The sequence below is a fragment of the Lytechinus pictus genome, chromosome 1 (genome assembly GCF_037042905.1).
Source record: "Lytechinus pictus isolate F3 Inbred chromosome 1, Lp3.0, whole genome shotgun sequence".
NCBI classification, from domain to species: domain Eukaryota; kingdom Metazoa; phylum Echinodermata; class Echinoidea; order Temnopleuroida; family Toxopneustidae; genus Lytechinus; species Lytechinus pictus.
This window is the reverse complement of record NC_087245.1, coordinates 28,151,727-28,176,492: the sequence shown is the minus strand read 5'-3', so window position 1 is coordinate 28,176,492 and position 24,766 is coordinate 28,151,727. Positions and strand designations below refer to the sequence as shown.

At 36.2% G+C, this 24,766-nt stretch overlaps 2 protein-coding genes across 4 annotated transcripts in view; both read right to left on the bottom strand.

Annotated features, from left to right (window-relative positions):
- The window catches only part of LOC129260433 (hyalin-like), a 39,492-nt gene extending 25,488 nt beyond the window's left edge, over positions 1-14,004 (bottom strand). The window contains exons 1-10 of one of the 3 annotated variants that reach the window (XM_064099589.1): positions 13,702-14,004; positions 9,916-10,140; positions 9,470-9,718; positions 5,495-5,752; positions 4,481-4,732; positions 3,748-4,005; positions 2,886-3,016; positions 2,075-2,195; positions 1,310-1,555; positions 406-657 (exon numbers count right to left, since the gene is read on the bottom strand). In XM_064099589.1, the coding sequence (XP_063955659.1) occupies positions 406-657; positions 1,310-1,555; positions 2,075-2,195; positions 2,886-3,016; positions 3,748-4,005; positions 4,481-4,732; positions 5,495-5,752; positions 9,470-9,718; positions 9,916-10,140; positions 13,702-13,777 (2,068 nt within the window). In that variant the 5' untranslated portion in view covers positions 13,778-14,004. Of the gene's footprint in view, positions 1-405; positions 658-1,309; positions 1,556-2,074; positions 2,196-2,885; positions 3,017-3,747; positions 4,006-4,480; positions 4,733-5,494; positions 5,753-9,469; positions 9,719-9,915; positions 10,141-11,621; positions 11,733-13,701 lie in introns of those variants that run through there. The other 2 variants (XM_064099596.1, XM_064099602.1) reach the window with 2 other exon arrangements.
- A 5,406-nt stretch (positions 14,005-19,410) lies between these two features.
- The window catches only part of LOC129265214 (uncharacterized), a 40,112-nt gene continuing 34,756 nt past the window's right edge, over positions 19,411-24,766 (bottom strand). Inside the window, exon 2 of the mRNA XM_064104093.1 lies at positions 19,411-24,177. Within this exon, the coding sequence (XP_063960163.1) occupies positions 23,227-24,177 (951 nt within the window). The 3' untranslated portion in view covers positions 19,411-23,226. The remainder of the gene's footprint in view (positions 24,178-24,766) is intronic.

The following is a 24,766-nucleotide window of genomic DNA, read 5'->3' as shown; positions in this document are numbered from 1 at the left end:
GGAATAACATATTTTCAGGTATATAATGACCTCTGTGACTTTAGACCCCCTAAAAAAGTCACTGCCACTCCTACTTGTATATACAAAATAAAACCAGGTTTAAAGTTAATCTGTAAAATGTTTCTTTAGTTATCATGGGAACGAAATGAGATGGAATGGAGGAACAACCCCAAAACATTTTTTTGATCTTTAAAGGTCTATAGCCTATAGAATGTTTTTTAAATATTTTTTATAAGAACCAGAGATGACAGTTTACTTCAAGAAAAGTGTTTCATGAAGTGTCTTGTCAGTGACTTCTTCTTATAAATTACATCTCAACCAATCGCATGCAAGGATTTCAGTAGCTTATAACAAATATTGATGAAGATCACTAACACATGACCTGATGAAACACACCCTTCATACCTGCAACAACTACGGTGAATCCACAGTAACCTACATTCCCTGCATTGTCCCTAGCCTGGTACTCCACGCTGTACGATCCTATAGAGAACTCTTGCCCTGGGTTGTAATTTGACGTTATCGTCACCCTGATGTCCAGGTTGTCTGTTGCTGTGATCGTCGGCCAGCTCACGGTGGTGGTGGAGGTTCCCAAGTCTGCCTCGAAGTTGAGGGTACCCACAGGGCAGTTATCAAAGACAGGTACATTTTCATCAGCTGGAAAGAATGGATGACTTAATTCTTTACTTGTACAAGTCATACCAATCGAGCCCCATTTTCATGGAAGGGTCTTTGTAAACACTGTTGTTTGTATTGCCAATTTTGTAGGAAATGCCATATTGCATGGCACATTTCTCAACATTTGTTATGACCCTACATTTTGTATCTCACTCATGTAAAACATTATTTATAAATGATAGTTTATTTTCATTTAATGATCTAGGTCACTGAATGACATTAGAAGCGATCTAAAATGATGAATTTGGGTCAAAAGATTGGTAATGCTATGAATTATGGCATTATTATGAGCTATATTTGGAGAAGAAAAAAATCTTGCAATGGTTAATCACAGATATCATAAAGGTCTCACAGAATATTTCCATTACAATCTTTAAACAAGACCAAACAATGTTTTACCAAAGCAGGTAACATGCATGCTTGAAAAACTATACACATCCATTTAAACAAGAGTATGAATATGCAGGGTCAAATCAGGTTTCATGTAATGATATAGGAGACCATAAATGAACAAACAAAAAACGACAACACAACTAGCTTGGCTCTAATTGTCAAGTTGCCCAACTCACTACAACTCGAGGGATATGAGCCCTTTATACATGGCCATTACTAACATTTTATTATTACTTACTCTCTATGACAACCATGAATTCACATTTGGCCTCGTTGCCTGCTTCATCCAGGGCGATGTATTCCACCGTGTAGGAGCCAGCAAAAAATAACTCAGGATTGGATGCTGTTGAGGTCACAGTGGGGTCAACTCCAGAGTTATCAAAGACGGTCGGTTCGGACCAGCTGACGATGGCCGAATTGGTTCCAGGGTCAAGCCGTCGTGTAATGAAAGCAGGACATGTCTGCCAGACTGGATTCTCAACATCTGAGAAATGAAACAGGAAAATTAGTGATTAAGAAGGTGATTGACGTGAGAGAAAATCCTATACCTTCCGGCCTCCTTCACTTCCAATGAGCCCCCATTCAATAGAAGCTAAATGTAGATCCTATTTTGAAGAATATTTGGTTACGAATATCATCAAACCACTATTCAGCTTTTCAACAACAAAAAAGATTAACACAAACTTTGAGGTGTTCTAAATCAGGAGACATAGTGGTGGTTTCACAATCCATTGACCAACACTTAAATGAAATTGAATTCAGATGCAATGATGTAAATTAGCACAATTTATATATTTTGCATACTATCTAGACCTAAAAAGGAGGAAAAGAGTACGGACTTATAAGGTCCTATTTCATAAAGGTTTTTTTTTCATTAACAACTTCCCAGTCAATGACAGTTCTCAATGCAACAGCGCTTCTATAAAGCCAAGCAGAACCACACATTTCAGCATTGTAATTGATTTATCATTTTATGAAACAAGGTCTTGGAATATCAACTCACCATTGACAGTTACAGTGAATGTGCAGGTGGCTACGTTGCCTCTCTCATCAGTTGCAGAGTAGGTCACAGTGACTGGGCTATCATAGAATACTCGCAGAGGTTCAGAATGAGACATTGTGATCTGATGATGAAAGAATTTTGAACAAATCAATGTCTTTCATTTTTCATAAAATAGAATACATTACTCATTAAGGTTAGGGCATATGGGCAAGTGCGATATGGTTGGCGGAATGTCACAATCACAACAAAAGGCGTGCATTTAATTGAGTATATATTCAATGATTTATATTGACAAACTTGCTCTCAGCAAAAGACATACCAAGATTCCGGCAGCTAATGACAGGTTAACAGTTCAAATATCAACACAGAATTTCACGAAATGTTCCCCATATGTTAAGACCAGTTATGAAAGTATTGATTTTTCTCTAACATTGTGTACAAATTCACAAATCCATGTGTTTTACTCTGTAGTGTACCACAATTTTTTTCTGCCTACATGTACATGTATGTAGCATGCCAAGCGATTGAGTTTAAGAATTTGTGTTGGAATGGTCCCCAGGGAGTGAAATAAGTGCATATATTGTGTGTATTCAAGCCAGGATCTGATGACTGGGGTAATAATATATATCTATAAAGCTCTCATCAACATCATCATCATCATCATCATCACTGTTATCATTATCATCATTGTCATCATCATCATCACTGTAATCATCATCATCATCATTAGGTTATTATTTTTATATTTTTGGATTGCACTCCTCTATAAATCTATCAAACCTGCAAATGAGACGAAGAGAAATGTACATACCACAAGACTTGCGAGAGAAGTATAATCATCTGTGATAGTAAGCTGAGGCCATGAGACATCAGCATAGGCCTCACCAAGCTCATTGTCTTGGATGATCGGTGAAGGACAATCAAAGACAGGTGGCATATCAACTGTAGAAAAGGAAAGGATAAAGTCAAGATATTTTGATTTCATTATTCTATGATGAATTTGGTAAACTTCAACATAACTTGGCATGCCTGTTCTATGTTCTGATTTACAGACCTACATGTAATCTCATTTGTTGAACTGGTAGCCTCCAATACACAGCGTCTTTCATGCTAGAATCCTGCGTATTCATGACCAATTGACACACTTCATTATAGACATAGCAATGATAGGGACAGTGATTTTCCGTTTAAAAAAATTGCCTTTTCCGTTTCAGAAAATCTCAAATTCCATTTCAGCACGTCAGAAAACGGAAATTCCGTTTCCCCATAGACTTTGTGTACATAAAAAAAAGAGAATTCCGTATACCCATTGACACTCGCGCTGGTCAAAATTCGTATCTGCCACTGTACCAGCAACGCAATCGGATCTATGCGGGTATACAAAATATTTTGACAAACATATTTAACATAAATACATGTACATCCTCACCTTTCGAATTATTAGCATTATTTTACGGTGAGGAATACAGGAAAGCCACTGTGAAAAGACGCATAGTGTTTATATAGCAGATTCCTGCTGTGAGACGTAGCAAAGACTTTTGACAAGGTAATTTACTAAAGCGGACTTGACTTTGTCTCTCCATAATTATTTCTGAAGCACAGAAAAGAAATCTGTATATTTCTCAACCCAATAATCTAATTGCGCAGGGTTGTACTGAAAAATCATGACTCACATAAGACATTCACTGTAAACGAGCACACTGCTGTATTCCCGAACCTATCCTCGTAGATCATCATGACAACATTGTTCTCTCCTGCTACACTTGCTTGGAACATGGACCCTGAGGCGAAGTTGGTAGACGAGTTGAACTCCCCAGAGTTGTCAGTGACGCTAGGCATGGTCCATGTCACAGCTAGAGATGTGACACCCGGCTGGACATACTCCACTATGTTGCCAGGGCATCCAGTAATGACAGGTATTTCATCATCAACTGTATTAAACAAGTAAAAAATGTTTTAATCTATATGTATACCAGTTTCCCTAATTTGTATGAGTTTATCAAAGAATAATAATGTCAATATTTCACAATTGCTAAGTTTTCTTTCGATTAACAAAGAAAATATTATGACCATCAGCACTTTTTACAAGTAATGACAACTAGATTGTATTTCCTTCAAATTTCTAATCAGAAAGAATGTTCACACTGCAACCATTTCATCAGAATTAAAAAAGTTGATTAATATTCATTTCAATCAGCACATTTTCTATATTGTTTGTTCATAAAAATACAAGGATCCCCGTACTCCAAATGATAGTTGATTCTTGGTCTTGCAACCTTTTTACTGTGAATCAATTTTCAATATCTGCTACCTGCATGGCAACAGGATTCAACTAGTATTTGGATTTCAGAGGATCATTCAAGAGTATAACAGAATAGAAATCGTGCAAAAATCAATTGAATTTACCAAGAATTGTCACAGTGAATGAACAGTAGGCCACATTGTTCACATGATCGGTAGCTGTGTAGTTCACTACGGTGACCCCAACACCAAAGGCCGACCCTGGGTCAGAGGTCATGCGCAGCGTCGGAGTGCCATAATTGTCGGTTGCTGTGGGCGACGTCCAAGTGATGTTGACCTCAGTGGTTCCCATGGCAACCCACAGGAGGGTATCGTTGGGGCAATTGTAGATGGTTGGTGGGATGTCATCATCAGTAACTGCAAATCAAAGTTAAACAGTAGGACTGAATTACTACAGGGACAATATAGATAATTTTATCATCAAGCGAAATACCAGTAGGAAACACAAAGTAATATTAGTGACGAATGTTGATTCCGAAGGAAATTGCATAATTGGACACCTCAAAACTATGCAGCAGATATTTGAAGACTAAATTCTCTCTGTATTTTTTAATTTTTTTTAAAGCTATATGGTGGCATGTGAACACTGTAAATATAATTATCATGAAAAACATGATGCTTTTCTCCAATACCAGTAAAACTCTATTTTGTCAAGAAAGGCAGAAGATAAACATGCTTCCACAAAATTGGTCATGCAAAACCATTTGTTACCCTTGGCTAAAATAAATTTGCATGACCATGTTAAAGCCCAATTAGATAAAGTATATATTATCAGGTATTATCAAAGAAAATACAGAATTACATCTTTCTCTGAGTAGTAATGAAATAATAGTCACTTGCATAGTGCTCATATATCAATTACTTTTTTATTTTTCAGCCCTTTGGCATTCATAGTGAAGCACCCAAGTAAGCCACATCATGCATGCCACAGCCCCATATTAAAAAATCTAGAACTTGATCCTAGGGATGAATTTTACACTTGTTAACATCAATTATTACGTGCAAACACGCATACAGATCATCTGTACTATCAATGGCTCATCTTTGTGTTACTGGCACCAAGTTCCAATTTACATGTACACCTGGCTAGTGTATTGGCTCCTACCGACTTCAACTTACCATTGATGGTAACAGTAAAGATACACTGAACCATGTTGTAATTAGAGTCCATGGCAGTATAGAGGACTTCCGTTGATCCTCCAGGAAACAGCGACCCGGATTCTTTTGTCTGCATGACTGTGACAGCGTTCCCATCTACAAGGTCACTGAAGGTCGGTTCGACCCAAGTCACACTGACACTTGGTACTGGAGCAACGTCTATTGTGATGTCATCGGGGCAGGAGGTCACAATAGTGGGTGGAACAGCGTCACTGGATTCTAATGATTGGGAGGACAAAATAAGGGGGAAAAATGAAGGCAAAATGTAAAAGTTGGCTTCCGAATTGTAATACAGATACACCTACATACACTCAAACCTGTCTTTTATGGCCATCCAAAACAGAACAAGTGGTCACCATAGAAAGGTGGCCATTATAGACAGGCTCTTTAACACTTTCCTTTTAAATGGGAGAAAGGTTTGGTGGCCACTACAGTCAGATTTGACTATATAGACAGGTGGCTGCTTAGACATGATTGACTAATATAAAACTCATTTCTAAACAAAAGCAAAATGCAAACCCATGTTAACAGCATCAAGGACACCAACTGTCTCATATTGGGCCATTCTTGGTCCCTTGAGTGATAGAAATTATGACAAATTGTAACTTTAATTAGTTACAAATCTACAAATCTTAGAGATTTAAAACTAATTATGATGGATTTGAAAGTTTAATTTCATTTTGAAATTCACAGGAATTTCAAAATTAAATCAAATTTTCAAAATCATGCTTCTGTGTGAAGTCACACACGTGACCCACTACTTTTGACCTCTGACCTTGAACCTGCATATTGGAGACAGCAAAAAATATTTTCCAAATGATAGCTGACTAAACATTTCAATGCTATATAACCTTTTAATTATTAAATCTCTAAAATGTTTAGATTTATAGCTAATTAAAGTCAAGATTTGTCATAATTTTGGTCACACATCTGACCAAGAATGGCCCATTACATGGTGTCACAAGTTGAGTTTCTAAATTGTCATTTAAAGAAAATATTTTTCTTACTTTTATCCTCCCAAAATTTAACTGAGGAAAAGATTCCTTAACATTTACATTTAAACAAAATGCTGGTCAATGATCAGGCCAATTTAAATGTATAGCAAAATAGCTTCGTGGCAAATTGCCGCCAATTTTCTTTCTTAGCGCTCGTTGCTATGGTAATTATGCAAATTAGTAATTTTTGTACGAATGTATATACGATGTATACGTATGTGCCACGCCCAAGTTGATAAGTCGGGTAAGGTGTATTAGTTGGTGTACAAGCTAGTAGCAGGCATTACGTTTTTCCCTTTCGTTGAGTGAAGACATGTAGTCGTCCGAGTTCCTGCCAGTCCCCATTTTATGTTTCCTGAGTTGTATCTTCAAGTTATTTAGTCACCAAATGAATCTCACTTATTATTGAAGTCTTCAATATTTACCAAGTATTGAATCAATTTATGAGACGAGTAGATAAGTCGTCCTTTTTGGTGTATTTAAAAACTCACTGTGGTGGTAAGCAATAATTGTATTTATTTATCTCTTTGTTAGGCAAAATACGATTTTTGAAAGCATTTGAATGTTAAACATAATACTGATTTAAAATTAATAGTTATTGAGTATTTGTTATACTAAATTACTAAATGAAAAATACGGAAGAAATGATTAGCCAATGTTTTAGAAGCATCTTTTGTAGATGTTCGTCATTAATTGTTAATTGATGGTTCTTATGAATGTTTTAAAGAGCATATGAAAGGATAATTTAATTTTTTGACATGATTTATGTATAAAGATTTGTTTACCTCGATCTTTTTTATGCGTTAAGTAAAATGAGGAAATGTAAAGGTGTAGTAAATGTAATCTAAACGGGCATGTATATGCATGTGGATAAATGCCAATGTTTGTTTGGGTAAATATAGCTATACATCTCAAAGATCTTGTTCTCGAAAGACATTTTGGATTATTGTTTTAATATAGAGTTCTATCGTCGGGACTGGAGTCGGCTACCCTATCGGGTACGTTTATGCAGCCATTACTTTTGAGGGATCATCAAGGACAGCTCAAGGTCGTCATTTTGGGACGTCGCAACACAGTTCATCGATTTGTCGCAGAAATATCAACAGCACCATCACCGGCAAGAGTTGGAACCGTGTTTCAAAACCAGGAGCCCCACCTTACCGTGAACTGATAATCAGGTTTTGTGTGAATGCGTGTGTGTGATTGGGTGTGGCTGTTAAATTTAGTCCGTGAATGTTTTTCCTCTTTAATTGAAATATTATTCAAACTCACACATTTGTTAACAAATTTTTCGGCATTACTCCTATTTGTTTCAGATCAGTATGCTCGATCTGTAAATGAAAATCATAAGATCAGTATGCTCGATCTGTAATGAAAATCATAAGATCATAAGTCAGAAAAAATTGGAACCAGTGGGATTCGAACCTGCCATCTACTGCTTTCCGGGCAGCGACTCAACCACCAGGCTATTCTGGTTCACGGCTAAGCCACGATGAACTGGAATTCAAATACCCTCGATCCTCTTCTTTCTGACTCATTAATATTCAAATACCGTCCGCCGTGGACAAAAGCCTCTTAATTTACTATCTATTGTCCACGGCGGACGGTATTTGAATATTAATGAGTCAGAAAGAAGAGGATCGAGGGTATTTGAATTCCAGTTCATCGTGGCTTAGCCGTGAACCAGAATAGCCTGGTGGTTGAGTCGCTGCCCGGAAAGCAGTAGATGGCAGGTTCGAATCCCACTGGTTCCAATTTTTTCTGACTTATGATCTTATGATTTTCATTACAGATCGAGCATACTGATCTTATGATTTTCATTTACAGATCGAGCATACTGATCTGAAACAAATAGGAGTAATGCCGAAAAATTTGTTAACAAATTATAATTTCCTCCTATAAAAAAAAAAAAAAAAAAAAGCCTCTTAATTTACTATCTATTGTCCACGGCGGACGGTATTTGAATATTAATGAGTCAGAAAGAAGAGGATCGAGGGTATTTGAATTCCAGTTCATCGTGGCTTAGCCGTGAACCAGAATAGCCTGGTGGTTGAGTCGCTGCCCGGAAAGCAGTAGATGGCAGGTTCGAATCCCACTGGTTCCAATTTTTTCTGACTTATGATCTTATGATTTTCATTACAGATCGAGCATACTGATCTTATGATTTTCATTTACAGATCGAGCATACTGATCTGAAACAAATAGGAGTAATGCCGAAAAATTTGTTAACAAATTATAATTTCCTCCTATAAAAAAAAAAAAAAAAAAAAAAAAAAAAAAAAAAAAAAAAAAGCCTCTTAATTTACTATCTATTGTCCACGGCGGACGGTATTTGAATATTAATGAGTCAGAAAGAAGAGGATCGAGGGTATTTGAATTCCAGTTCATCGTGGCTTAGCCGTGAACCAGAATAGCCTGGTGGTTGAGTCGCTGCCCGGAAAGCAGTAGATGGCAGGTTCGAATCCCACTGGTTCCAATTTTTTCTGACTTATGATCTTATGATTTTCATTACAGATCGAGCATACTGATCTTATGATTTTCATTTACAGATCGAGCATACTGATCTGAAACAAATAGGAGTAATGCCGAAAAATTTGTTAACAAATTATAATTTCCTCCTATAAAAAAAAAAAAGCCTCTTAATTTACAAACTCACACATATATATGTATTTTGAATACTCGAGTGTTCGATTAGGTTTTCCTTGCTTTTCGTAATTAATAAAAACTATTGATTTTCTCAAATCTCAGTGTTCTAAGGAAGATGGGAATTAATAATCCACTCTGTTGTAAACTGATGTTGGAACGAGAACTTACTAATTAAATGCTATTATTAAATTTACTCAAAGTGTCAGGGTTAAGTTGTACTGAGTATCCGTCTGCCTCTCTCTTTTCTTTCCGGACCCCAATACAGGGCCGTGACACATGGTGATCTTGTTCTTACCTTGGACTCTCACTCTGAAAACACATTTAGACCTCTGTCCCGCATCATCTACAAAGGTGTATGTGACCTTTGTTGTGCCCAGCTGGAAGGTAGCACCTGGAACATAGTCTGAAGAGGCTGTGACGGTCCCTCCGTCAGGATCGACGGCTGTTGGCCCAGTCCAGGTCACATTGGAAGAAGTCACTCCGGCTGCTACAGTGACCTCTATAGTGCTTTCAGGACAGTCGGATATCTCAGGTGACCCATCAGCTGAAAATTGAAGAATAAAATGAGAGATTTGAATAGAGAAAAAAGAAAATTGAATTATTAATAGATGGATTTAAACACTTCACGCAGACTAAATCCCCCCACCCCTTGTGAAATGGCAAATTTGTCTTTTTAGGAGCAGTTTCTATTTGAAAAAAAGACGTCTTTTAAAGTCAAAGACAAGTAATTTGGAAACTAACCTATTACTTCGACAGTAAAGGAACAGTTTGATTGAAGTCCACTTGCATCCCTCGCTGTGTATGTGACTGTTGTGTTGCCCAACGGGAAGTAGTCTCCAACTGCATGAGTAGACGAAAGATAAACTCCTCCGCTGTTATCAGTTGCTGTCGGAGTCTGCCAACGAACCACGTCTCCATTGCCAACGACAGTTGTGTTGGGGCAGGTCAGAGTTGGAGGTATCGTGTCTGTCAAACAACAAAATTAAAAGAAATTTGACAAATAGAACCATATACACTCCTATCCCTGAAATTATTAGTACAAGGGGTAGAGAAACAATGAATTGAACACAAAGAGGGGAGGAGGAACTGACAAGTTGTAGAAAGAGAAAAAAGAAAATTGGGAAGGAGGGAGACAAAGGGGGGCAGGCTCTGCATGGTGTACAGATTGGAGGGGGGGGGGGGCACTGAGCAACCTACACAAGGAAAAAAAATCATTGAAATAGGCTACATGTTTACTTCTAAAAATTAACCTTATATTGCATTTTAGAGCCAAAATTTGCTGTCTTATTTGGCCCTTTTTTTCCTTCCAATTTTGAGCTCATGCATCTCTCTTATTAGCCATAATTAGGTTATGTTTTACCATTCAAAATTGATTATTGAAAAATGCATTTTTTAAACCTTAATTACACTACTGTCAAGTTAAAGTTTTGTGACTAAGCAATAATAGGGTGCCAGTTCTCTCTATAAAATGTCCTCCATGGTCACTTGGTGGTATTTTAAATGCACAGTAAGATATTACTTGAATAATATTACTAGTTCTGAGTTTGTTACAAATGTTAGACAAGAATAGTAGTAGCCCAGATCCACTTTTAGACAGTAGTACACAATTCAGTGTTGTCAAATCCTTCTTACGTACAGTATAACTGTGTCCTCTCGATCCCAAAAAGATAGGCAATTGACAGAACATAATAATAAAAGTAATGATACAGATTAATTTGTTTAGCGCATAATAGATTCTCTATGCGCTTTACATGCAGAGTAAGACATATTTATAGAATAAAAAAAGTATTGGTAAGAATTACCGTAAGAGATTACTGATACAACATAGAATTAATAGAGCATTATGATTAAGTATATTAAAAGAGTTTGAACTCCTATCAAAAAATAAATAGGTGACATTATACCTCAAAATTCTAAAGAAATATAATTTCTCTTTGTAACAATGACCAACAGTAACAACACATGCACAAAAACTGACCATCCTTTTTTCAAATTAAACAGTTTGGACATATATTGGATGCCCCTGATAATATAACTATATAGCTAAAACACCGGCCTTGCCTGGGCACTGGCTGGGGATAGGCTTGGCCCTAAGGCCTAAACAAATTGTAAAAGAAAAGACAGTTAATCTTTTCTCCTTCCTATAATTCATAAACCATTCTTTGACTGCACTGAGCACCACAGCGGATTGCAATGTCAGCAAATGTGCAATTATTTGACGTCTCTAGCTAGCGCATGAAGGGGGGAGGGGAAAGTCCCGGGGAGGACGGACGGGACGGACGTCGCGTCGCCAAGAAGTATACGCGCTGCCGCAGTAGGCCTCGATCGATCTAAATTAGTTCAACTTTTGAATTTATGTTTAGCTGAAATATAAATAAAGGAGGTCAGAGATCAACTCCAAATGCTTTAGCAATAGGAGGTTGACGGAAAATGCCAAATAACAATACCAGATTCCACGAAAAGGCGTTATTCCGAAAGATGTCACCTCTCTGACTCTGGCTGTATCGCGTCGTCTCATCTCGATCTCAATGTGATGCGAGAAGTGGGCGTGTTTATGCAGGTGGACACGCCTTGTTACAAAAGATTTGGGCGTGGTTTTGAAATTATGGAGTATATTACTGTTGCAAAAAATTGAAAAAATTTTACGAAAAAAAAAAGGATATGTAGGTGGATGAAATAGCTTATTTTATCCACCTCATTGGATGGAAGTAAAAACTGCTACACAACCTTTATGTGAATTGAGAAAATTAAAATCTGAAGTTTCAAATTAGGGGAAATTAGGTCACATGAATTCGTGCAAACGCTGTAAGTAGGCCTTACTGGCTTATATTCACACTTAACATAACAAGTAGGCCTATAAAGTCTATAATAAACAACAACAACAAACAAACAAACATCCCCCCCCCCCAAAAAAAAAAAAAAAAAAAAAAAAAAAAAAAAGATTTCTTTTCAAAGAAAACTGGGGTCTAAATAGATTTAGATTTTTCCCGAAAAATATGTACCGGTATAGAAACTTGATTTTGATCCTATACTGGTAGGCCTACTCCTCTCAAACTCATCATTAATTTCTTCCTTTAAAGTGGAAAAACAAACAATCCAAATATCGTCAAATTGGAATGGATTACTAAGAGTTTGGTTGCAAAAGGAGGATCCACTTTAGACGTTCCGAGAATTATTCTCCATATTCTTATGAGAAACTAAATTGTCATGATGTACTTAGGTACTAGCCTAAAATGTGAACATGGAATTGGGTATTAAAGAAATATACCTGTCTTTAATTTTTTTGAATATATATATATATATTTTTAATATCATTTTGGATCTAATCCCTTTTGCAAGCAAACTGAAATAAATCCAATCCGCTTTTAAATTAAAAAGTGATTTTTCTTTGCCACTTTTATTCACGTTTTAATGTGAATTTCAAGTTTCCTTTGGTATCATCAGAGCGACTAATAATCTATAGGTACTGAGACAAAAAAAAAACAATAAAATTAATGAAAAATGGATCTAACCCCTTGACAAATGAGCTCTTCAGAAGAGTTTGGTTGCAAACGGGCTAGATCCACTCCAAGAAAATCATATTTTGTTATTCTCCCATATTGCAATTTTATGCGAAACTATTTTTTCATGATATACTACCATGTGAACATAAAATTGGGTACAAAAGAAATCTACCTGTCTTCATATTTTTTAAAATATTCTTTTAAAAAAATAATTGTGGATCTAACCCCTTTTGAAACCAAACTGAAATGGATCTAACCCCTTTTGAAAAAAAAATCTTTGCCATTTTTGTTCACTTTTCAATTGGAAATTCAACTTTTCTCTGGTATCATCTTATAGAGCTACTAGTTTATACATTGAGAAAAAAAAATGATGAAAAATTGATCAAATCCCTTTTGCAACTGAGCTCTTCATATTTTGTTAATCAATTCCCACTGCCCACCAAAATCTACAAAACATGTATAACACACTGACATATACACATTCATAAATATCGAGATATAGCCCATAACAGACGTGCTTTTTTCAAGATTGTTTCAGAAACTTGCTTTTTATCCCCGTGGGTACTGACAGTGACCTTGCCTTTCACTTTTGAGAGCTATATGCTCAGTTTTCTTGTAGATGCCACGCAGACCAAATTTCTATTAGAGAGGGGGAGAGACAGACAGAGTGGCCTATATATATTGTAAAAGCGTAACAAATGAATTTTATACATTTCAATTCAATTCAATTCTTCGCTTTGTGTATTACCCCTCCCCCATGATCTAAGCACAAATTTAACAACTCTCATATATAGGCCTATATCTGCAGGTATCGCAATGACAACAGAATAATTAGAACAGAAATGATTATCCATTCAGAAGCCAACATCCTTTAAAGAAATAGTTCCAATTTCTGTATTTCTGTATTCTGTAAAATTTTCTGATCTTATATTTTGAACTAGCTTCCTCCTATCAACGGATAACGAATGTTTTTGCTAAAAAAATATAGAAAAAAATATTGAGGTCTAAAATGCAAAGTGCTTACCTTGTGTGAAGACACGATGAACTTGAAATAAACACAACAGAGCAAGCAGACGTTTATGATCTCCCATATAATACATTGTTTATATATATTTTCTACTCGTTATTGAAAATATATACATGCCGGATCATAATTCACATTCCTCTTCTGTTGAGTGTGATAGCGCGTTGATAGAGTATTGCGAGTATATATAACACAAGACCGCACCCTATAGTATTTTGTACTTCTTGTACAAGGGATTTTTATCTTGGAGTTGGAACCAAACAAAAGGACGGCGGACGGCTTTTTCTTTTTGTTCCATTACGTAATCATTGTATTGGGTATTTCATTTTTGATCCTACGAGATCTGATTTTGCGAACGGTTTAATTATTACCCCCTTCCCTCCTATCATCGCCAGTAGTTCAATAACCAGAAAATAGCAACACTCGGGATATTAGATGGAGGGTCATGAGGGATGAGGAAGTGATAATAAGATGAGTAAAGTTGAATATAAGCAAAGCAGAGAATATTCCACCAAATTTGATGAAAAATAGCGAAAACATCGCATTATACTTGTTACAGCCTCATTTCGTGTCCATCATCTAATGTCAGATATTTTGCCTATACATGGCGTCATAATTATGAAAATGCGTTTTTTTTTTCTTCACGATATGAGCTTATTATGCCGCGTTGTCTCCTATTTTATTATATGAAAAATAATATACAATCTTTTAGAAATTGTCATCTTATTTCAGCAATCATTACTTACCGGTATGTAACGAAATGAACTATAATAGTTCTGTAATGATCTGATGGTCTCAAGCACGGGCGGAAATCTGTCCCGATAGGTAGCGGGACAACAGGGGCGGATCCAGCCTTCGCCAATGGGGGGGGGGCGATTTTTTTTCTCAGCTATATGTTAATCCCCGATCGGCCGCTCGAAGATGATTTTTGTTTGTTTCATTGAAGGAGTAGTCCTCATGGCCACTTTTTAGCTTTATTCTTATAATTCAACATAACTATATAATATCATAATCCTTATCTATAAAATGCGAGCGCGAAGCGCGAGCAAATTTTTTTTTTTTGGGGGAAAATTTTATGTATTTTTTCTTAAAATTTGAACATTCTGGGCAATGTTTGTTATCCTGAAAAAGATGTATATGGAACTAAATAATTACTTCGAACGCGAAGTGCGAGCATACTGATGGAAATGGTTAGCCATGAATACGTTACATATTTCAACAATCAAATAATGCGAGCGCAAAGCGCGAGCTTAAATTTTTGCCTAAAGAATAGAAATTCTAAGCACTTTTTGTAACTGAAACATTAAATAGGTATATAACTAAACAATTGATGCGAACGCGAAGCGCGAGGGGAAAATTTTGAGATTTAGACCTAAGAACGAGACACTCTATTCATGTTTTGTAAATCATGAAAAGGATGAGTAATTGGGGGCCTTTCTTACACCCGGTCCTTACATTAATAATGCGAGTGCAAAGTGCAGCCATAAAATGTTTTTTTTTAATTTGAACTGATCGAAAAGGTACTTGTTAAGGACTGCTTGCACTTAGCATGCATGTTCAAAGACGTTACATATTTCAACAATCAAATAATGCTAGCGCGAATCGCGAGCTGAAAAATTCGAGATTTAGACCTAAAAACGGGACACTCTATTCATGTTTTGTAAATCATGAAAAGGATGAGTAATAGGGGATCTTTCTACATTAATAATGCGAGCACAAAGCGCGAGCAGAAATTTTTTGATATTGTGATCTGAAACTGGATAATGATTTAAATAGAGAACAACTTGAATATCTGAATAAACATGCGCGTGTTTCAGATTTAGACCTAGAGTCTAGGCATTCTACACCTCTTTTATCATGAAAAATCTGAAAAAGAGTCAATTTCAGCTCTATATTTCAAGCACTTTGTAGGAAAATTGTGAGGTGGATATGGATCGCACTCAATAAATAGCTGATATTTTTCATTGTTATTTGAGTTTTGACATAGGACCGGGACATCCTTGGGACATATCATATGAAAATGATGACTATCTTCCTATTCCTCTTGCTAAGCGCGAGATGAAACAAAAGGGACAATTTAATCGTTAAATTATCAATATATTATTTATTAATGCCTAATGAGGGCGAGAAATCTGATGATATTATGGCCTGAAAACTGGACATTTCAAGCAATTTTGTAATTATGAATAGAATGCATCAGTCAAAATTTTACCATTAATGCGAGCGCAAATCGCGAGCCAAAATCTTTGATAAACTGTCATGAAAATCAATATTGAGACATACATAAATCGCCAATTAAAATGCGAGCGAGTAGCCAGCGCTATCTGTTACGTTTTGACAATCAGACTTGATTTTTTTCAAACTAAATGGAATACACAAAAATAATAGGTACTTAATAAATCGAAATTTGCGAGCGCTCAGTGCGAGCAGAAAATGTCAATATTCAGACCATGAAGCTGTCACTTTTACAGAGCACCTTTTAAAAATCAGTTTGTAAATCACACAAAATAATGAAAGTTCGATTTCCGAGGTGAAATGTATAATGACTTCCAAACTTGATATTTAAGCTCCATATTGAAAAATCACCTGACAGGCAATGCGAGCGCGAAGCGCGAGCGAAAATTTCATATAGTGACATGAAAGATTATTTTTATTTTCCAAGTCTTCCCCTCATCTTATTCTAGTCACTTTGGAAAATTTGACAAGCCCCCCCCCCCCCAAAAAAAAAGAAGGTTTTCACCCAAAATGTAAGGTCATTTAGTCCAAAATACATGTATTATTTCGAATGTGAATGATGCATTTTTCTCCATCATAAAAGACCAAAAATATTAGGGGGGACATTTGATATTGTGTCCCCCCTACTATTTTTGGTAGGGGGGACACGTCCCCCTGTCCCCCCTGGGATTTCTGCCCATGGTCTCAAGCATAATCAACAAAGTCATTTACTTTCGCTGAGCTAACAAATCGAAGAATAAAAAAAAATAGAACGAAAATCACGAAACGAAAGGGAAAGAGAAGATGGAAAGAACACAAAGACATTATCAGTTCGCATCAATGATGAGAACTTTTTCACCTAAATAATGGAAACACTAAAAAATACCATAACTTCTTTACTATTCATCCAGTGGTGAGGAAATAGAGTGTTTTGCTAAGTCCAATGTTATACTTCAAGTTCAATAGATTCAATTTATCAAAGTGCCTGGATCTAATGGGTTAATCCTTGCACGGGAAAATCCCTGAATGGTAAATTTGGCACCAAAATCCCAATATTTTAGATCTTGTTTTTCTTTTCTTTCTGAATGGTGCCCTTCCATTTTGATACTGCTCAAAATGATATTTTACTCGTTTGAGATAATTATTCAACTGCATACTCCTTTATCAAATCTAATCAAAGTGCACGGGAGTAAAAAGAAGAGAGGAGGGGGGGGGGGTAGAAACGAGGCATATGGTTTTGGATTTCCTTGCTCCAATCAAGATTCGTGCCTTATTCCAAGAGGAAAACTATCCCGATGTTAGGTTATCTTAAAAAAAAAAAACACCAACAATTAGCTAACCACTGAGGAAACCTTTTATTCAAAGTCAAGGTTTCAGAAAGCCAACTTTGAATAAAAACGCTTAAAAGAAGTCAACCGTGTTGCCGACTGTCAAATTTCCCATAACCTCACTTCCATAATATTGATGGTTGAAGGATGATTTTCTTCGTTTGACATTAGAAAAAACTCTCTCCCAAGGGAACACATCAAATGAAAAGAGATGAAAGGGATGAGAATTAAGAAGAGAGAAGAAATAGAATGAAGAGAAGAGAAAAAAGAAAAGCATTGAAAAGAGGGACTCTAGCAGGGGCCGCGGAACGGTTTTCAAAGTGGGGGGGGGGGGGCTGACCATGCTAAAAATCACAATCATATGGTCATTTTTACGTTTTTGTACACGGTTTTGAAAAAAGGTGGGGGGGGGGGGGGCTGAAGCCCCCCAGCCCCCCCCCCGGTTCCGCGGCCCCTGTCTAGTATTAACCCTGTCATTCAGTCAATTTGTTAAAAAAAGGTAATTTTGCCCTCCCAAATTAAAAGCAAAATACCATGGTGCCGCACTTGCCCACGAAATAGACCTATAGACCACTATAGTGATCAACAGACCAGACAATAAAGTTGGGTTTAGCAATTTTTTTCAAAGAAAGCTCTTTGTGTCCCCCTTTTCGCTCCAGTTTATTGACCTCCCCCATTCTTTATTCCATCACGGTCAAGTCATTTTTTTATTATGAAGTTTACTTTTTTGCAAGTAGACAAATGCATCCGAAACCGATCAATCTAAATGAACACATACAAAAACAGAGCGCCATCACCATGCCTAAAAAAACTTGTTTTGGGGGAAAGAGAGTGGTATACAACATGTACATCTCCACACCCTCCACACCTAGTGAAAATAAACCATACACTCTTAAAATATTGGGCAACATACTGTCCACACAATAATTGGTTAAAACTTTATTCAATTCTGGGTAGTTTTAAAACAATGTTTGCTTTGGGTGAAAACTACCCAAAGTCGGATAAATTTTTAAACCAATTGTTGTGTGGACAGTATGTTGCCCAACATTTTAAGAGTGTATGGTTTATATTTTCACTAGGTCTATTGGCATTTGGTCTAAATTCTTAGATTGTATAACACCACATGGACTAGGCCATTTGGTCAACATCCTAGTCGGTGTAATTTACATTGTTCTGGTCTATCTGTTATTAGTGTTATTCCAAGGTCTAATTTCCACGTCGTCAACTCATTATTTTGCATTTTGCCAAATGAAAATTTGGTTCACAAACTGGCAGTTCATCATTATGATTTAGACTAAGCGGTGTTATAAAACAAATGGTTGTAAAAATTATGAACGAGGATTAGACATTGGGGGGGGGGGGGGGGGCGAAGAATACTAAGCGGGTGTCAGTAACATTTTACCATTTGTCGGCCTATAGAATATTCATTGATAGTCTACATCATTCACAATTCTTGCACTAAACATCGGTACTTTCAAATTATGCCAACGAAACAATTTCCCCGCATTTCATATTCTCCTCACTCACTTGTATTTAATGAATTCACAATTAATGTTTTCACAATCATGGACACACATTTTTTTTCTTCAACCAAATCACACCCAACAAATTGAAACTAATGATGAATTTTATTTGTTATTCAAAATTATATTTCATGTGCCTTGTCAGGGAGTATAGCAGAACCAATGGGGGGGGGGGGGGGTTGGGGTGAGTTTGATGAAAGATGATACAGGTATATAATTCATAACAATTAATTTTCCTTCAAACGTATCCCTAACAAAATTTATGAATTAGGTATATTTTTACAATGCAAAGTAGACAACGATTATGTTTTTGTGACCGTCGAAGAAGTATTTTGAGGAAGTCCCTTTACACTTTGCTTGAAGTAGAAAAGATACAAAGAAATAAAATTAATTAATACTACCCCCTCTTCCAATAACCAAATACAACTGTATGACTTATAAATTATTATGGAGCATAGTTTCTATTACAAACACTTAACTTTAATATTTTTCAAGGAGTGCATTAGTCACAAGCAAATATTGAGCGAAGCCCGAGTCTGGAATCATTTTTGAGTGACCCGAAGGGCGGGGAAGGGGGTAGATGTGGGGGGGGGGGGGGTGATTACAAAAATATGAGCCATTAAATGAAAACTAAAACACCGGAGTTTCATTTTTTTTTACTATATAGTCATTTTATTATTTTCAGTTTCTTTATCAAAGTAAAGAAAAAAAAAGAAAACGTATCATTTTTTCATAGATGATTCTTCTGGTCCACTATTCAAACATAAAATGTAGACCAATGCTATTGTAAACATAAGGGGCTAATTATATAAGACATACCCTCACGTCTTTCTCAGTATAGATTAAAGAAAGAAGTATGAAAAGAATATCGGGGATCGCACCACCATTCGATTTCCTTTTCACAAACGAAATATCATTTGACACGGATAGGCTAGGTGGTATAGAAATGCAAATATAATATCTCATGGTTGATTACATTTGATTAAAATAATAAACAGAAACAGATAAATACTTTCCTGGAACCAGCCAGTATTCACGATGTTGTTCTCTTCTAATTCACAATTCTTTCGACTTTTCATTTTGTTGATCTTGTGCGCGTTGTTATTGATATGTTTTAAAATCATTAGATTAACCAAACAATCGTGCAGATTTACAAAAACACAAGCATACCCAATATCAATATTAACATTCGTTAATAAAGGACAAGTCCACCCCAACAAAAAGTTGATTTGAATAAAAAGAGAAAAATCCAACAAGCAAAACACTGAAAATTTCATCAAAATCGGATGTAAAATAAGAAAGTTATGACATTTTAAAGTTTCGCTTAATTTCACAAAACAGTTATATGCACATCCTGGCTGGTATGCAAATGAGGAGACTGATGATGTCATCCACTCACTATTTCTTTTGTATTTTATTATTTAAAATATGAAATATTCTCATTTTCTCCTCATTGTCAAGTGAAACAACGATTGATTCCTCCCTGAACTTGTGGAATTAGCATTGTTTAATACTATATGGTTCAGTCAAGTTGGTCTTTATTGTCAAATCTATAAAAAATGAAATATTGTATAATTCAAACAATAAAAAACAAAAGAAATAGTGAGTGAGTGACATCATCGACTCTCTCATTTGGATGTGACTGGCTCGTTCATATAACTATTTTGTTAAAAATAAGCGAAACTTTGAAATGTCATAACTTTTTTATTTTACATCCGATTTTGATGAAATTTTCAGCACTATGCTAGTTCAATTTTTCTCTATTTATTCAAGTCAGCATTTTCCTGGGGTGGACTTGATCTTTAAAGCTCGTTATGTTGCTTTACCTCCCATAGCTACAGCATTGACTAAATAAGACAATAGCCTATACTTTATCTAACATGGCAGTTCCAGGGTAAATCAAAGTTGAGTATAGGACTAAAACGTACGCCAAAACGAGGGGAATAATCATATTACTAAGATTTTCCAGATTTTAATATTCTCTCAGGAAAGAAAAATACGAAAAAAATTTCACGCGTTTCTGGCTTTGCAGAAATTAATTTCCCCCTTATATGAATAAACATATATATAATATTTTCATTGCAATATTTCATATACTGCACTGATGGAAAAAATAATGAAGAACATTATAATGTAATATAGCTGTATCTTCATATTTGGTTATCTTAATATAATGGTGTGTTAGTGAATATCTATTCATAGTTCTTCAAAGTATGATTAAGGCATTCATCTCTATATTTACATGAGTACTGAACATAATTATATAAACATCATTTCTATACATGCTATATGTTTTACCTGAATCTTCGCCAATATAGTCATGCATACAACGTGACAAAGACAAGTGAATTGCAACATATAAACATGATATGAAACATGAGCATAATTTTGATGATTTTCGCAAATCACAAGTTAAAGAAATTAGCATATTTTGACATATCATTTATGGCTCACTAATGTTTCATTTTCCCCCTTCGACTATTGCACTAATAACAACGTTGCAACACAACAGAGTTAGCATTAGATAAACACTGACAACCAGTTCAAATCTAACAACTCATCCATAAGATTAGTCAAAATAATTGGAAATTTTAGTATCAAGACAGAAAGGCAGACGACACTTCAACGTAAAAATAGAACAGGGAAAAAATGTGATGTCAGACTATGTCACAGACTTATAAGGAATTCTCCATAATCTAAGGGTCATATAGTCACAATCTAATCTTTAAATAATGAGATTATTTGCATCTTTTCAGTTCAGATGGAAAATGAGCAATCTCGAATTGAACATTCTTGATTAATGACAACACTATGAAACATCGAGAAATGAATTGGCGATTGCAGGAAAGCATGCACGTGGACGCGGAGGAAGATAGCTCGTCGATGAGCCAGCGATTAGATATCCCTTGAGTTGACTTGAAATGGAGAAGACATGGGAAGTTCTACATTAGACGACTAATGGCTAAGCTAATCCCATCAATCCCAAAATAGAGTCTCCTCCCCGAGTCTGTACGAACATGCAACCAAAACTCGCCACGCGTCACTGCAAATTCAAGTACTCCAGATTGGAGTGCAATGAGCTTGTTGGAAAGTTTTCAGTGGTTAATGAGTCGATTGATTTCCTGGTAAGAAGGGAACATCCACGCCCTTTTGTTTGGACGGGACGGTACATATCACCTGAGGCTTTTTCGAGAAAATCGGACTAAAAATAAACTTAAAAGACTTCAAAAGTTACTGATATAGGTTAACAAGTCACTAGTCCAGAGAAACACAATTACTGCATGCTCAACACCATCTCAAAATAACAATTTAAATTTAATGCATTAAGGTAATAGTCATTCAAACTGTACTGTTCGGTATTAATAAGAAATTTTCTCTATCCAAAGTAAATTTCAATGAAATAACGTCATCAAAAATTAAATAAACTGAACATTCAATATATTCAACACCTTTAGAATATATTGAGTTGTCTACATGTAAATGATAATCTTGAATAAAGGGTGGGCTATAATGACGATCTCACCCTCGATATACGACCAAAAGCATTTGGTGCACTCTTTTTCAAATCTTTGATATTTGTAGGATTCACACACTATAGCTAGATAAATACAAGATATACTTCTCCATGTAGCAAATTTCATAAAGACCGGCCTGTGCCATACACAACAAAACATTTTGAAGGTATACATATTTCTGGGGAGCATTTCACGAAACAAATAATCTGTGATTCTGATTGACTATTGGATATAAGCTACGGAAATCCTTCCATCTGATTGGCTCAGAGCAAAACTGTCAGTGAAAACCATGGACAACCTGCTTCACAAAATGCTCCTCAGGTCCAGCCTTTGAGTTTTTATTTTGATCAATTTTTGTTTAAAACTGGACCATAGAAATAGAATAAAGATACTAGTAATAATATGCATACCACTGTCAATGGCTGTACTATAATGGCTGAAATATTATCATAATTTCTTGGTCATTAGTGAAAGCATTAATAGTTGTGCGACATTTAGATTTCGAAAGATGAAATTTATTCTCCCATGTTGTATGGGGCCAGACAACATCGACTTTGACCGGTATTCTGACATTAAGAACACTCCGGTCTCCGAGGACAGTCTGATGTCCATGTTAATACCTTACACTTTTCGAATCACCATGTCTTCAATGCATTCTTTTCCTTATTAATGACAGAGAAACGAAGTGTCTTTCTAGGAAGAACTGCTCACTCTTTAATGCAGAAATGACCAAGATCCTTGCTACAAAATCACCAGCCCATACAAAATGAAGACAATTGTGATGGAAGTAAGATACATGTATAGCAGCACGATGCTGATCGTATCAATGTTGATAAATGTTTGATCCGTCTCGCTCTATGGACTCTTAATAAGTTGTCCGAAGGCTCATCTTTTCGTCATGTTCACAAACGTATTTTGACAATGTTTCTTGGTAACAAACAAAAATCAAGAGAACAAAGCAACTTCTGCCCATATTGATTCCATCAATTTTGACGCTTCAGTTGTTTCATCACTCGTTGTTTCTTCATTGCCATTATCATCAAAGTCAATCTGGTTATCTTTGATCGAGCTATCCTCATCTTGGTTAACTGCGTCATGCGATTCTTCTTCCTCCTCTTCCTCTTCGAACGTCATGCGATCGAAGCTTCGACCACTTGACCTGAGATCTCTAGGGACGTCCTGAAGTCGAAGTTCCTCCAACGAGGACGTGAACGACGACGATGACGAAACATAGGAAGACGAGGACATAGAGTCACGTTTACTTTCTTCTTTCATGGCAAACCGATGCACCACTTCACTGCTACTCGTACTCTTCAGCGACGGGGTGGGGGACGCAGAAACGGGAGGAGGTGGAGGAGGAGGAAGATTAGGTTTTTCCAAGTTACTATAGTTCTTAAGACCATCCGAGGTAACACTTTTCCTCAGACTTACATTCACACTTGGCCTTACTGTCTGGTCCAAACTGTTATTTGTATTTCTACTGTATCCATTTGCATTATGATTAACTGTTGTGCCATTAATTGCATTTCCCAGCGTAGAGTTCCCGTTTACCGCGGTTACATTAACCGTATTTTCCGCTTTGACTTCGTTGACCGCATTGCGAGTCACGGTGACCGCTGTGTGCAGTTGTTTAACCTGTTTGACCTCCATGACCGGCTCCTCTTCATTTTCCTCTTTAATCAAATTAATACTTTTCGTCTTTTGCGAGCTCGGCGTAGAGAAACTGTCACTTCGATGCCCATTGGAAGACCAGCTAGACGGGTAATCGGTTTTCTCCGAATCGTCATCATCGTCGTCGACTTCGTCTTGGTTAATTTTATTCTTGAGATCGCGGATCTTGGATTGCAAAGTGAATAAGGTACGAGTTAGTTCCTGATCTGTGTTACGTAGGTCCATCTGTAATGCAGAGAAAAGAAAGAAAACAAGAATACAGTCAAAATGGTTTGAATAGAAATTACAAAAATGCATTAATTCTGAAAAATAAACTGAATTATATTTTCGAACTTGAAACAAACTTTCAATATGCCACTTTGAATCGAAGGTTCATGACACATTTTTGACCCCCTGTTTTAAGATTTTGGCCTGGTATAAGATGCCGCAAATCAACTCTCATATCCTGAAAAGTGGCGCCTCGTCTGCAACCATGACTAACACGAGGTCATCACAATATCATTTTCTAATGACCTCTCTAAGAGGACGATGACAATTGACGGCGCCAAACTTCTTTAAACCCTGTTCAATTCAATTAATTTATTAATAAAGATAATAAAAATAGTTATATACAATAAATGCGGCTGGGGAATTACAATAAAAGGATACGGCTTGCAAAATACATCAGAGTGAATCAAGGAATAAAAAAAAAACGGTACGCCATCGAAAAAGTTGGATATACGATGTTGGGTGCTGACAAAAGGTCATCCTTAGTTTAGTAAGTAAAAATATATCTTAACTTATGAAAACAAGATCAGCATAATTCAAATTAAAT